A 13,615-nucleotide genomic window follows, 5' to 3' on the forward strand; every position below is an offset into this window, starting at 1 on the left:
AATATCCTGCTATATCGTCTTATACTATCTTAAACGAGAACGAGTAAAATAAAAACTTCCTCAATAAATTAGCTTTATCTGTTCAACAGAAGGCAGAATTGTACAAAAATCCGTTTGCTAATTGCTCGAATGTTTTTGACTATAGTTCCACGTTCTTTTTCGTCGTGATATGGGTATCGGATTCTTCATTAACGTCAAATGACAAATTATAATTAGCCCAAAAACGACCAGCCACTGCTGTGGAAAAATTAGGTAATATAGTTCCGGTGGCGCATCGTGGCCTGCAATTTGACTTTGTCTCAAATTAATTTGAAAACCTTTTATTAAATATTTTTATCTTTCAAGAATTTACCCGTAGCAGTGCAGTTACATAAAAGTAATTTAGTCAGACATTGATAGGCATTAAATTCTTCGGCGGTAGATCCTTTAGGGGCTCCCACATCTTATCAACCTTTAGTTGCATTAGCTTTAATTCCAATTCGTATAGCTCTTCAACTGCCGCATCAATCGCCAACTTCGTCTCCCAGTTTTCTCGAATGATCATAAGCGCCTCATCCTGTAACTCCACTACAGTCGGATCGTCCGTCTCTGTTACTGTGGTCTTCCCATCCCATGACTCCATATTTTCAATGCAGTCTCCCTGTAATAAGATTAGAGCGTCCGGCGATTAATTTGAACTCCAGACGAAAGGCCGTACTAAAAACTCGTCGGGTTTTGTTACCCACGTTCTCAGACTAATCGATTTTGCTGTTTGCGACATGAGCATAAACGAAAGCAAAATATTAAACCAGTAAGCTATCATATAGATACACTTATGAAGCGACGAGCCGACTTAACATTCTTCTCACAGCGTCAGTGCAACTCAGTTATATAACCTCCTTTGGTAACAATGATAATCAGATTTATCAATGAACTATAGTAGATTAGAACAAACCTTATAGCGTCCAATAGAGTTTTTTTCGCGTAGTTTTTTCACGCGCTTGTCGACAGCAGCTTGGCGTTCCCCAATATCGTCATATAAATCAAGTATGCACTTTTGTCTCTCAAAAATATATTCCTCTTCTTTATACAACTGGCGTAGTTTTTCCTCGTCGACGACATGATCAGATATATCCCGCTTCTGCTCCTCACGTATTTTTGCCAACACCTGACGCTCATGCTCATTCAAGCCCTTCTTCTTTCGGCCAAAAGGACCAAACGAAAAGGACATAGTTGTCAATACGCTACGCCAGCTAAATTGAAACCTCGAGTTCGCTCAGTCCTTTTGATTCCCGTTTAAGGCGATTTCCGAAAACAGACGAGCGTGGCTGCCAAAGACACACACAACCTGAAACTCAACGCAAGGCAACGTTGTCTTCGGCAAATAGTATGACCTCTATTGTCTGACACAAAGAGTTCGATTCGCGGTTTACACGGCAGAGAATTTTTATTGCTTTTGCTAATGACAGATACAGTGTGGAAATACACGTCTAAAAAATAACAGATTGTTGTTATTTATTAATATAAAATCTGTAGGCTTAAGGCTCAACGAGCCAAGCTGTAAAAAATCTTCATAAATAACTGCAACAATGGAGTAAAAATAAATGTTGGATAATTAGAGAGTATAACAATGCTTCCTACAAATGGTCTTAAAATTATGCAATGTACTTCCTTGGTTATACAAAACGAATAGAAAACGAAACAAGTGCGTTTTTCGCTCAGGTCGCTCCTTCCCTTACGTTGCGTTGACCGTATCTTTGCTTCGAGGAAGGATCGCCGTGGTCATCACTCCGTTTTCTTCGTCACGATATCAGTAACTGTTAAAATTGATTATTAATTACTAAACTATAAGTAGTCAGCTATTCTGGCGAATAAATATGACTTCAAAAGTGCATGCATTAGAAAAATGCACTTGCTATTAATTTCCCAAGGTGTTCACATAAAGTTGGAGTTGTTGTTGATATACTGGCAGTTGCTAATAGTGTGATAGGTTATTACTGTCCCACCATTACAAATAACGATTTGTGGATGAAAATATTTAGACAATTGAATTTGTTCGATTCTCCACAAATTCTCGGATATTAGTAGACTTCCTCTGATTATTTAGAATAACTTCAGTAGACTAACCAAGATGTCGAAATTTCGGTATCTTAAATTAAATTACGCTCCGTTGTTATTGATATGCTATATAAGATGAATAGAAAAGATACTCGTTATACTTCGAGGTAATAATTTCCTGGTAAGAATCCAGCTAACAACACCTAAATAGGTAATTAGATAAAGGAAATCATTTTATATTAATTGGCCTTTAAAGCAATGATTATAGTCAGGCTTTTAAATTAATGCTGCTGTAGGTGACAAAATCAATTATAACTTTGTTGGCACTACAGCAAATCGAAAACAGTATCAATTCATATTTCTACGCACAGACCACGTAGTAGTTACATTCTACTAAACATCATTTGTTATATTGAACATTCGCATCTATTAATGCCTGCATTACTCTAGTTGAAAATATCGCTACTATTTATAACATTCGTTTCATGTAGTAGAGGTGACGCTTCTCTTAGAAATACTAGCTCTTCCATCATTAGATACTTGTTTTTATTACCTAGCCGTATGGCCTCGATTTATGGTTTTGAGAGGTGTATCAAAAGATATAGTTCGACCTAGAATACGTATGATATCTAACACGCTTTTTAAAACCCTTCACAATTTCGAATGTCATCATTGAGCAGGGCCACCGAGATCTTTGCGTATTTGTCCACATACATTAAATGTATGAATCTGAAGCTACAAATTCCTTACTTTTTTTGCTTCTATTCCGACTACACGCCCCGCAGGTTAGTGATGATCTGTATGTCATAATACAGTCGGTACTCAATCAAATGCTCAAATTCAATCAGATAGTTTTAATTACGAAGCACTAGCATATGATGTTTTGAAAGGGCTTTTGGCCTATAAAAGCGGTAATTTTCCGCTTTACGTTGGTACTATGTCGTTGAAGCAATTCGTGGACACTTTTAAACTGCTGACAGACGATGGGGTACGTAAAACTGACGTATCGTGTTTCAGTGATGGCAGGTGTGACAGCTCGCCGTAAGTTGATTTCAGCGAATCTAACATTTACATTTTGTCCTAATATTTCGTACCATATTCAGAACGTTCTATCTTAACCATCTAACACAGCCATTGTCAACGCTGGACAACTAAGTAGAGGTGTCGAAGTGAATTAGACCGGTGTAACTGTTTTCGTACGTAAAGTATCGAAGTGGGAAAAGGAACAGACGTCATTGACGAGCAAAAACCACCTATTAGCAGACTGGTCCGTCAAAACAAATGTAAATAATGCGAACCTGTTGCAACGTTTCATATTTACCTGTACGTAATCTTTCATGTTGCTGGAAGGCTGACGGAAAACCTCTCGCTGCCGTCACGCAAAAGCGATCACAAGAATCGAAAAAGATGTACTACGAGGTAGGAGAACCATGCACTTATTCACAAAGTCCAAAAAGATTCTCGTATAATGTCTTTCAAAGCAGATGAAAAAACCACGGACTCGCAGTGCCAAAAATTATGCATTGCTGCTAATTCAGAGGTTGGGCTCAAGGGCAGTAGACCTGCCAAGAAACCTTGACCACCCGAATGAAACGAGCCCGTCTTCATTGAGCAAACCAATTCAAAAATGGTACTATTCAGAACTAGGAAAAAGTCTGTCTTTCAGACAAATCTCATTTTAAAATTGTCGGAAAAAATGCCTTTCGACGTGTTGGCGAACAATGTTCTGAAAATTATCATGTCGAAAATCAAACGTCTGTCAAAAGTTATGGTGTAGCCTATGATTTCTGGTGAAGGCATTGGGATGATATATTTTGCACAGGTAATACTAGAACAGCAGAGATAAGCTGAGATTAGTGAAAGAGTGCTATCTCAAGTATAGGAATGGTTTCCTGATGGTAGCTACGTGTTTATACACGGTACAGCGTCCTGTCACATAGTCCGAAATATTTCTACGCTACTCGCTGCCAACGATGTTTAAGCGACAGATCTCAATCCCATAGAGACCGTGTAGAAATCGTTTAGGGATTTGGAAACAGCAGGAAATAGTGTGTTAGATCTTCCTGAAAAATCACTAATTTGTGATTTTAGCCCCCCTCTACTCGGAGCCAAAGCAGACAAAAATTGCATCAGTACCCCCCAAAGAGTAGCGCGAGTTATCGCTGCAAGGGCCGCTGCTACAAAATAATATCGTACGACATGTACATCACTTGTCAGCGATTTGACACTTTTTGCCGATCTCTTTATCGACATGTAGGGCACCAATGTAACGTAGAACAGCGTCGCTTTCATAGGTCAAAAAGCATTTGCAAATATTTCGTTTTAATTCTGCAAGGTTGGCTTTGAAAGTTAACATTGTTTGATCAAATTTGTTAGAGTACCGACTCTAACTATGTGGAACTTTATTGTGCGCCATAATTTAAGGAAAAGAGCTTGCAACCCTATAAGATGAGATATTTTTATTAAAAAAATATCTTAGTTATAGAATGAAGTGAAACAGAACGAAGGAAGTGGGCGCTAGTTCGGGAATTCGACGATGTCTTTATAACGGGCACTTAGCGTGAAAAGAGGAATCCACATTTTTCGAGGTCTTCATGCGATCTTTACTAAACGAACGCGAAGACCAGGTCGGAACAGACGTAGCTTGCCCAAGAATTAGATTCAGATTATTGCACGAACTAGAAAAGATTATTTCCTCCTTTTTTGTATCGGCGAATCTTCCGAGAGGACCTTCTTGTAGAAAAATAAGAGTGCAATACAGGCACCGCTTTTAGTTACAACTGACCAAGAGACAAAAGATTAGGATCAATCGAAATACGACCTACACTTTGTCTTTATAATACTCGTATAGATAAACTTAATTTTTGAGCGAAGTACTTTTAGCTATTCCCCATATGATGCACTGAGAAATATATTATTGAAAGAAGCTATTTTGGAAGCATGAACAAAATTGTCAAGAGTAACCCCCTTTTCAAGAACGAGCCGCTTTCGTTTTTAGATGTTCAAGCGTAAAATAAAAGATTATTTTTAACTTGACTTACTTTAAAAGTCTATTCTTCCCCTAGCCTTTTACAGTTGTATAGAAGAAATGAAATTTCCTGTTATCATTAAAAAAGAAACACAAAAGGCAACTCAAATATTTTGTTCTCAGTTAAAAAAATTCTATTTGTGTGTATCTTTCTTCGCTGAAAAAAAATTCACCTCAGCCACACAGATAAAGTTTTCCCCTGCATGGTACTAACCGGTTTCGTCTGGCGATGAAGATGACTTTAAACATTAACCGTTCCGCTAACGAGGACAACAACACTAATTCAATATTGTCTCGACTCAATTAATCTATTAGTCTCAGGCGAAAGCGATATAATGTTGAAACGCTTGTTTTTTTTTTGCCTGTATTTTACGTGCAGGTCTTCAGTTTCTTTAACGATTACAGCTTCTTCTTTCTTCCGCTACAGCTTCGCCGTGAATACAAACATGCATGCAGGTTCCCTATAGAGACCTTGCCGCAGAAGACCAGAGGCGGTGAGCTGACAAATGGAACAGCAGACCCAAAAGACAAAAATCTGCGCGGAAAGCAAGGGAATGGACGCACAAAGCATCCGATGCCGCGACGACAGATACGATTGTATTAGGAGCGACGGTAGCAGCATGCCGTCTACACGCCAACCACATCCTAAAACTGAAGAAGGGAGCAGTTCGTGGCTCGTAAACTGCACAATATATGCGGACACGCTTAATTTTCAATTCGCCGAAAAACAACGAGAACGGCAACGACAACGATGGCGGTGACAATAACAGCAGTAGCGCCAACGGCAAACCAACCGTTTCGCCGAGTGACGTCAGACACGCTCACCCGGTCGAATCGGTGGTCAAAGCGGCAGAAGTTTGTGAACAGAAGCCAAGGTGGAGGGCCTCCATTTATCCGTGTAGTCTCAAAATGTTTGTTTTCTCCGTACGTTGAGATAATGCAACGGTGCCTGAACAAAGTTTGTTGCCGCTGGCAGTATTGAGTTGATCGCGCTGGTGTTACTGGTGAGAAGCATGCGAAGTCACGCAGATGCACGGACGAACGAATCTAAGTATATAAGACATAAGCGGCAAGCTGCATAAGCAGAGTCAGCAGAATGGAAAATACGATTAGCACATGCTCTACAACAATTTCTACTGTACATAGATCCATGTATATATCCGTAAGTTTTCTCTGGATGACAACATCCTTAGATCGAAAAACGACGCTCCTCCGCAGAGCTGTTACTGATAGTAGCAGTGCTAGTCTGGCTCTCGCCCCCTTTATTCTGTTTTCGCACGCGATGATTTGCGATCTGGGAACTTTGTACTGGCTTCTGTTTTATCAGGCGATATCTCAACGGAGATATATTACTTTACGTTTTCTTTTTAGACATACACAAATTCCCCCTCATCCTCAATATTCAATTGCTATCTTTCTTTTACCGTAACCTGGAAACGACTGTCAAAGCAAACAGGTATAAATTCTCTATCGCAGACAAACTACATCTTCAGTTTGCCATATCGGTAGAGCAAACACACGGCTGTTTGGGTCAGTTGAATTCCAGTAAGGTTGAGAAATCTCTGGGCATCGATACTTGCGCAAGCACATTTTACCTAACAACATTTTGAATACACAGAAAAATGCTGGCACATTTTATAAAAGATAAGAATAATCATCTTCTATAAGAATATGGTCCAACTTGTCTTCGGCATAATGATGTCGAAACGAGGAAGAACCCGGTAAGCTTTGATACGCTTGCTTATTTCCTGTTCCTTTTTCCTAAAGTTGCGTAAATGGCGCATCTTCTATAGATGGCCTCCGTGCGATTATCACTGCTTGAAATCGTGATAATAATAATAGCAATAATAATAATAATAATCTATGATACGCAACCAGCACAAAGAAATAATGAAATAGATTCTTCATCCTCAGCTCGCGACGCAGCGCTCGTGTAATACTTGCAAGGTGCATCCGAAGTTGGCTTGTTCACTTAAAGATTTCTGGTGATCGATTACTTCGATAAAGTTATTGATAAAGATAGAAGATGCGCATCTAATGCACTTCTAGTTCCGCTAGGGTCTGCATGTTTTTTCAAACGTATATATATATATATATATATATATATATATATATATATATATATATATATATAGTTAAAGTTCAATCGTTTATGTTTGCCCTTTAACTAAGTGAAGGCGTATTTGAGTCGTGAGTTTCCACTATCTCTTCCTTTCTACTGGCAGATGAAGTAATAAGCCTTACGATAATGCTCACGGATGCCTCGATAATGCTGGCACGCCCAGTCGAGCATTGTGGCGGAGAACAACACTAAACCTAAAACTTCAATTTTGTTGGATTCTAAATCGAACGAGGCTTTTTGATTTTGAGCTCGCTTCGTGCTCGGCCAGCTTTTGGCGTCTCTGCGGGGTCTCCGACTGGACAGGCAGTGCGAGGCGGAGGCCAGCGCCACCTTCATGCAAGTTACCTCTCATCATCACCGTTTCTTGCCCTGTCCCTCTAAATTATATTGCGCACACCACAGCGTTATCAGGCTGCCCGTCGTTCGCGAGATCTTCGCATGCGGCAATAGAAAGTGCGCTATTACAACTGTAAACAACAACTCCCAAACCGCTTTTTCTCTCTTATGGAACGACGTAAGCGTCAGCTGCTAGTGGAAATTCTCAGGCTTCGACAACTGCTCACATATATGCAGTATGAATGGATGAGTATTAGGTACTATATTTCAGTTGGTAAAACAAATATCAACAAAAACAGATCGGTATCAATGCTATAAAACACATGAATATAGATCGCAGAGCAAGCGCACACATCTCTCTCTTCAATTGTTCTGGACGATGCATTTCTGATCAAACACAGCTCCCTACAACAGAACGCACGTGAGTAATCGTTGCGAGGTTGTTATTCTTAAGTGGTCCCATTTAGGAACAGGTGGACCGCCTACCCAATCCAATACCGGCGCAACTTTTTGTGCCCTTGCACCCTTCACAGTTTACATTCGGCATTCGTAGCTTCGTACATAGCGGCGCACTTTCATTCGTAGCGTTCGCAGTTACAGCGTCATTGTGGTGATTGTGGTCTCTTGTATGCCTTCGAAGATGCAGCAACATCGGTGCCATGTCGGTCAGAAGACAAGGCTTTACTGAGTGACGAAGAAGTCGGGCGTAGGCTCTACAGCATCAGAGTCTACCTTCCTGATTCGTTCGCTTTTGCCCCCTCTACTCCCAGCCAGTCCAAGTCTCTTTGAGTTTGTCTGTACTATCTATGTCGATCTAACGCGCGCCCAGTCGCATGCCAGCAGGCGATAGCAGCGCAGGCAGACGATATGTCTGGCATAAGCAGCACAAACCGAACCATTGCCTTTGCTCAAGTCGGTTGGACATAAATATCAACAACAAAATCCTTCGTCGATCCCTTCGAATGATTCGATTCTTCGAGAAAAGAAGAGAGAAGGGTACTGCGGCTTTTCCTATTTTCGTTTTCACTGCTGCCGCTGCAGCGTCTGCGGACATGTGCCAACGGCCTTAGTCAGGCCAGCTTTCGCCGTCCTGTCGTCTCTGTGTTGTTCTCCTACTCATCCCTCTGGAGGCTCTGGAGATTCCCGGCCACCAAGAGATCTTGTCAATGGAAGTCCGCACGCGATTCGGACGTGGGACAGACCATAAGATTGAACGGAACTTTCTTGAGAATTGTCGGCGTGGCAATGGCCATTGCTGCCGAAAATGCGAAAAGAGAGACACCAGTCAGCGTCGATACGGGTATACAAACAAACGGCGTAGTGCGACCCAAATCAGAGACAAAACCCGGAGCAGCAGCAGGCACATCGATGGTACGAGCTGGCAAGTGAGGGGCTAGCTGTATGCATTAACTCTTAAAATGATTGTCGTCAACGGTCGGCCTCAATCGTACGATTTCTAGAGCGCTAGAGGCGGCAAGTGTGTCACGTTTGTACTGTAATTTTCTGTCGAAGGCAAATGAATAAAAAATGTCCACTAATCCCAACAGAGTAGGCGCGCATGGGCCGCAAGTCAACTGAAACTAATCGAATAAGAAGCGAACATAAAATAATGTTGGATCCCCCGGTTAATCATCCTTTCGAAATCTCATGTAGTCACATATGAACAGTGAATGAGTAGCTTTTTCCTTTCTATTTTACTAGTCGTTTTAGGCCATGCTAATAGTGTCGAAGACGGCTTGCTCGATGTCGTCTGGTCCGTGTAATAAAAATGTTTAGAACGTCTTACCGAAATTCTCATATGAAGAAAAAAAATTGATAGTACTGATAGCCGCACTGATGATGACTTTCGCCAGCCAGTGAGTGCTGGCTAGCTGAGTAGAAGCTGCAGATGAATGCGTGTATTGCACTGCTGTATAAAGAAAACAAAAAGTAAGTTTGTTATAGATTATAGTTTAAGGCAGATTCATCGAACAATTTAACCAATATTGACTATAGCACATTGCTTGGCGGACGGTGTATGGCAAACTGGTAGCCAAACTCGTCGCCATTTGCAGCAGAATTTCACTGATAAAAATAGGACTCAATAGCTTATATTCGAAGGCCAATGACGCTAATTCGCGCGCAAAAAAGTCGTGCAATGTAGGCCACTCGCCTGCCGTCAACACTGGAACATCTCAATTAGGCGCTCCTCCTCAACGACGATTAAGGCGTTTGCCGTTTCTTTATTTTCGACCTTGTTCACTTCCTTCTTCTCAGAGCGATTAACCAAACAAAAACGAATCATTTGCCGTCAGATGATAGCAATCACTTCGTACTCGTCTGTTATCTTTTTGCTGGTTTTCCTTACGTTTGCCATTCTGTTATGGTGAGCTGCGTTGATCTAACGCAGACATCCTATCCTAATTTATTCCTGTCCACTCAGCGAAGAAAGCCGCGTTGGGCCCTGACCGTCTCACCCATTCATCCGTACTTTAATGAACGTGGAGCGGACAAGCGTTCGCACAAAACCCTAAATTCAATTACTTTTCTTCTTTCATCTTCTTCTACCCATGATTAAACCTAACCTATGCGAGAAAAAGTACTTCGTCTCGACTTTGCGGCACTTGTTTTGAAAAGCTGCCAGCAGCAGCCGCCGGCGCTCGACTAAGCCGTAGTCAAAGTCGTTGGTGTGGTATGGCACTGGAAGTGTGATGTCGGTGTATAGTTTCGATGACGATGGTGGTGACTGTGTGGCCTTCAACTACCCAGGCTGGTGCCGTTCGCAAACCAATCATACAACTTTCCTAGCTCATAAGCCTTGAGAGCCTTTACTTCTCTTTCTTCCTCTCTCCGTCGTTTCACTTTGCATTTCTCGTTCATCTACTTTACCAGGAGGTGCACCAATCCATGTCTCCGTAGTCCTGCCAAGTCTTGCCAACGCACTGGCGGGCCAACGACCAACAACCATATCCACATCCACAAAAAGTTCTAATGAATCTCTCCGACTCACGACCATTGACAAGAACATGCGGTAGTCAGCGTGCGTTCGGGTATCTTCGGCCCTCGATCTCGCCCCGCGTTAGCATGTATGAAGACAAGAAAGTGAAACAGATTTCTGCACTGGCAGCTTCAGCGACAAGTTAGCCCTCTGGCAATAGATGGCAGGCAATGGTTACTGGTTGCTGCTGCTGCTGCCGCCGTTGCTTGTGAGATGGCGGCGCTTCCACCATACGTGTATACATATATGTGATTGGTACAACTACTGTTGGCGCGGGACATTTTGAACACTCAATTCATCAAACTGAGCTGGCGTTCACTCGCATTCGCCCTCTTCCACGCGCCCGTGAGCGAACAGGCTGTTTAATTTTTGACATAATGACCTCGTTGCTTTATCAGCCAACAGGCCAGACAGCTCGCCCCACTTGCATCGCCCCGTTAGAACCCAACATCGAGGACAACGACAAAAAGGGTCTTCGGACAAGCCCACGGTCGCCTGGTTGTTTCGGCCTGTTAACTTTGCTGTCGTTATGTGAACGTGTCGATGTATTCTACAATAAGGGTTTCTAGCTGAACCTCCATACCGGACGGATCCTTGAATTCTCCGACTTATTCTACCGTTCTTCTGTCCCTGTTCGTTTTATAGGCAACGTCCACAAGTCGGCGGCTCCCTCAGGATAGTGGCTGGTTCGGCCGCTCAAGCAGGCGAAGTGAATGTCTAGGGGCAAAGAGGAGGAAACAACGAGAAAGTGAGAGGAAGAAAAAACAAATTCCGAAGCTTTATCCGTTCATTAATAATCGAAACGAGAGGGAAATTAGTTTTTGCCCTCGGTGATTGTAGGCGACACGTCATACGGCGAGCACATACCGACATTTACATGTGTAGCATGTGTACGCCATGTCTCAAGCAGTAGCAGAAGGCACTCTTGCAACACTGCCAGGCCGCACAGTATGCAGCTGTAGTCACAAAATACCAGCGAATCCCGGCCGGCGCTCGGGGTGAGACCTGCCGAGCGAAAGCCAGCGAGAACAATATCGACATCTCCTCCAGCGAGCGCAGGCGAACACTGCGCAACAAACTGGCTCTTCGCTCACGCTAGTCAACCCTCTAGTTTCCAGCGTTTGGCCGCTTTTCCGTTGGCGAGCGTTGCAATACTCCTCCATCCGCTAATTACACAACACAAAAACACAGTGAATGGGAAGCAGGAGACATTAAATGTAGTACAAGATAAATGATTATTTATGGATTTTAGTTCCACAATTTCAATATTGGCCATCTCATAAAATTAAATTCAACTCGAAGCCAAAAGCGACCTACCCTCTGAACATTGTTACGCTAGAAAGAAGTATGATGTTCGAACGTGTTGTTCAATAACGTTTGTCTTGCTAATCTAGCTGGCCTATCTATGATTATGATACGTCTATAATTACCTATTAGCTATCGTTTAGCGGTTACCCGTTATGATTATGTAGTACAAAGGCTAGCCTAGTGATGACAGTATCTTCCTTTGAAATGCAGGGCATTTTGTACAAATTGAGCAGCAAAACATTGTATAGTAGATAGCAGGATCTTCCTTGTTCAGACCAGTACCCCAATCCACTAGCTAAATATGCCATCGTTTCCAGAACACTCTTCTGCTTATCTGATTACAAACCTCTCTTTGGATTTAATAGTTACTAAACAGAAACTTCTCAATTTATCTTTTCAGTTGTGCTCATTTTTGATCTTTTTACATTACATATGGTACAGCAGTAGCGTAATATATACATAGATATATTGATCATGGGGCGACTTAGCACAGTGAAGATCGGATCGACCACTGAACAGAGCATTAAGCGAGATAACGTAGCTTCTGTTTTGTGTTAGAATTAAAAATTTTGTCGTAATTGTCATCCTATTTGCATTTATTAGTTACCCAATGGGTATAACGACCACAGTCTAGCGTCGACCATAGCCAGGACAACAAAGTGTATTTGGTTTGGATGCGCATCAAGCCATAGTAGAAGCAAAAACCTCGGATATTCGAGACCGAAATATTTTTTTGAAGCCTTCGCTGCCCGACACTTCAAGTGTGCTTAGCCGATTTTGTGTACGTATTCCAGAAAAAATAACCAGGCGTCTAGCATTGAAGTTGTGGCCCTAGAATGTCATGAAGGTTATCTTGCTCTATATCAAATTAAGGTAAAAACTTCTTAAAAGATCGCTTATCGTTTTAGCGAACAGAGAAGGTTTAAAGTATATGGTTCGTTGACGTTGGACACTGTTAACAGCAGTCGATTTTAAGTAAAACGTTCCACTCGTCTTTAAAATAGTTAACGATAAGTTTACCATATGATTCTTACTTACCGGCATGGTATCTCGGTGTGGTCTCTGGGGTGACGTACTGGTCATACTGACACTTTCTTGTGTACTTCACTCACTGACCGGTAAAAAGCTTTGCATCCAGCAGAAGTCTTTTCCACGCTCGACCATTTGATGGCGCAATGCCAGCATCTTATGTCGTCTGCCACTCGCAGCAGGTCATCTTCAGTGTGGAGTGACGCGAGATAAAAAGGATCGGAACGTGATAGAATTTGCAGCATGAAGCCAAACGGCTGAAAAGATGGTGTTCAGGCGAAATATGGACAACGACGCGGACCAGTGATCGAAGCAGGATCTAGGTGAAGTATAAATATACATCAAAAAATGCGAGAGGCATTAGTTACCAATGTCAAGAATATCTATTGGGTAAAAGGGGTACGGAGCTATATCATTTGTAGGTAGCCATAGTTTGTACGTGAAAAGCATGCCCCGCAGCTAGAAGAAACGACAACGGCGAAAATCGCACGAATTTTGCTAACTAATGTTAGTACAGCGGTATATACTGTAATATGTTATCCTTTGGCACTGCTATTTCGGCTTAAGAGTAGCCAAGTTTACGTTTAGAAGTTACGCATTATATATCATTTCGTTGTCGTTAATAGTCTCTGATACTTCGTGCTGTACATATGTATAGTGTGTACTACACTACTTCTAGCGGCTACATTTTACAAAGCGTCGCAGGGGACGAAGTTTACTGTGGCCTTCTGTGCCGCCACGAAAAATCATAAGAGAAATAATGGAGCTTCCATTGCGT

The 13,615-nt window shown here is 42.0% G+C and overlaps 1 protein-coding gene and 1 long non-coding RNA gene across 4 annotated transcripts; both read right to left on the reverse strand.

Moving 5' to 3' along the window:
* Positions 1–49: 49 nt before the first annotated feature.
* Positions 50–5,776, reverse strand: LOC111253699 (uncharacterized). 3 transcript variants are annotated; one of them, XM_022813495.2, is made up of 4 exons: positions 5,280–5,776; positions 1,719–1,796; positions 935–1,327; positions 50–640 (listed from the first exon to the last, which is right to left on the reverse strand). In XM_022813495.2, exons 3-4 carry the CDS (start codon positions 1,208–1,210, stop codon positions 386–388), a joined length of 531 nt encoding a protein of 176 aa, XP_022669230.1. In that variant the 5' UTR covers positions 1,211–1,327; positions 1,719–1,796; positions 5,280–5,776; the 3' UTR covers positions 50–385. The 3 variants fall into 3 exon arrangements, with proteins under 3 accessions (XP_022669230.1, XP_022669239.1, XP_086837137.1); XM_022813504.2 differs by lacking the exon at positions 1,719–1,796; XM_086981011.1 differs by having other exon boundaries at positions 935–1,796.
* Positions 5,777–7,341: 1,565 nt separating this feature from the next.
* LOC147758876 (uncharacterized) lies at positions 7,342–13,301 on the reverse strand. Its single transcript, XR_015319062.1, has 2 exons — positions 12,847–13,301; positions 7,342–11,666 (listed from the first exon to the last, which is right to left on the reverse strand). It is a non-coding gene; the product is annotated as an uncharacterized LOC147758876 (long non-coding RNA).
* Between the last annotated feature and the right edge of the window lie 314 nt (positions 13,302–13,615).

The sequence above is a fragment of the Varroa destructor genome, unplaced genomic scaffold, assembly GCF_002443255.2.
Source record: "Varroa destructor unplaced genomic scaffold, Vdes_3.0 BEIS01000001.1, whole genome shotgun sequence".
In the NCBI taxonomy this organism is placed as follows: Eukaryota; Metazoa; Arthropoda; class Arachnida; order Mesostigmata; family Varroidae; genus Varroa; species Varroa destructor.

What these genes read in the sequence shown, in the direction of transcription:
- LOC111253699 (XM_022813504.2), bottom strand. Translation starts at nt 1,210, where the DNA reads ATGTCCTTTTCGTTTGGTCCTTTTGGCCGAAAGAAGAAGGGCTTGAAT. An exon ending in ACTCTATTGGACGCTATAAG is followed by an intron (nt 641 to 934) that starts GTTTGTTCTAAT and finishes ATCTTATTACAG; the next exon opens with GGAGACTGCATTGAAAATAT.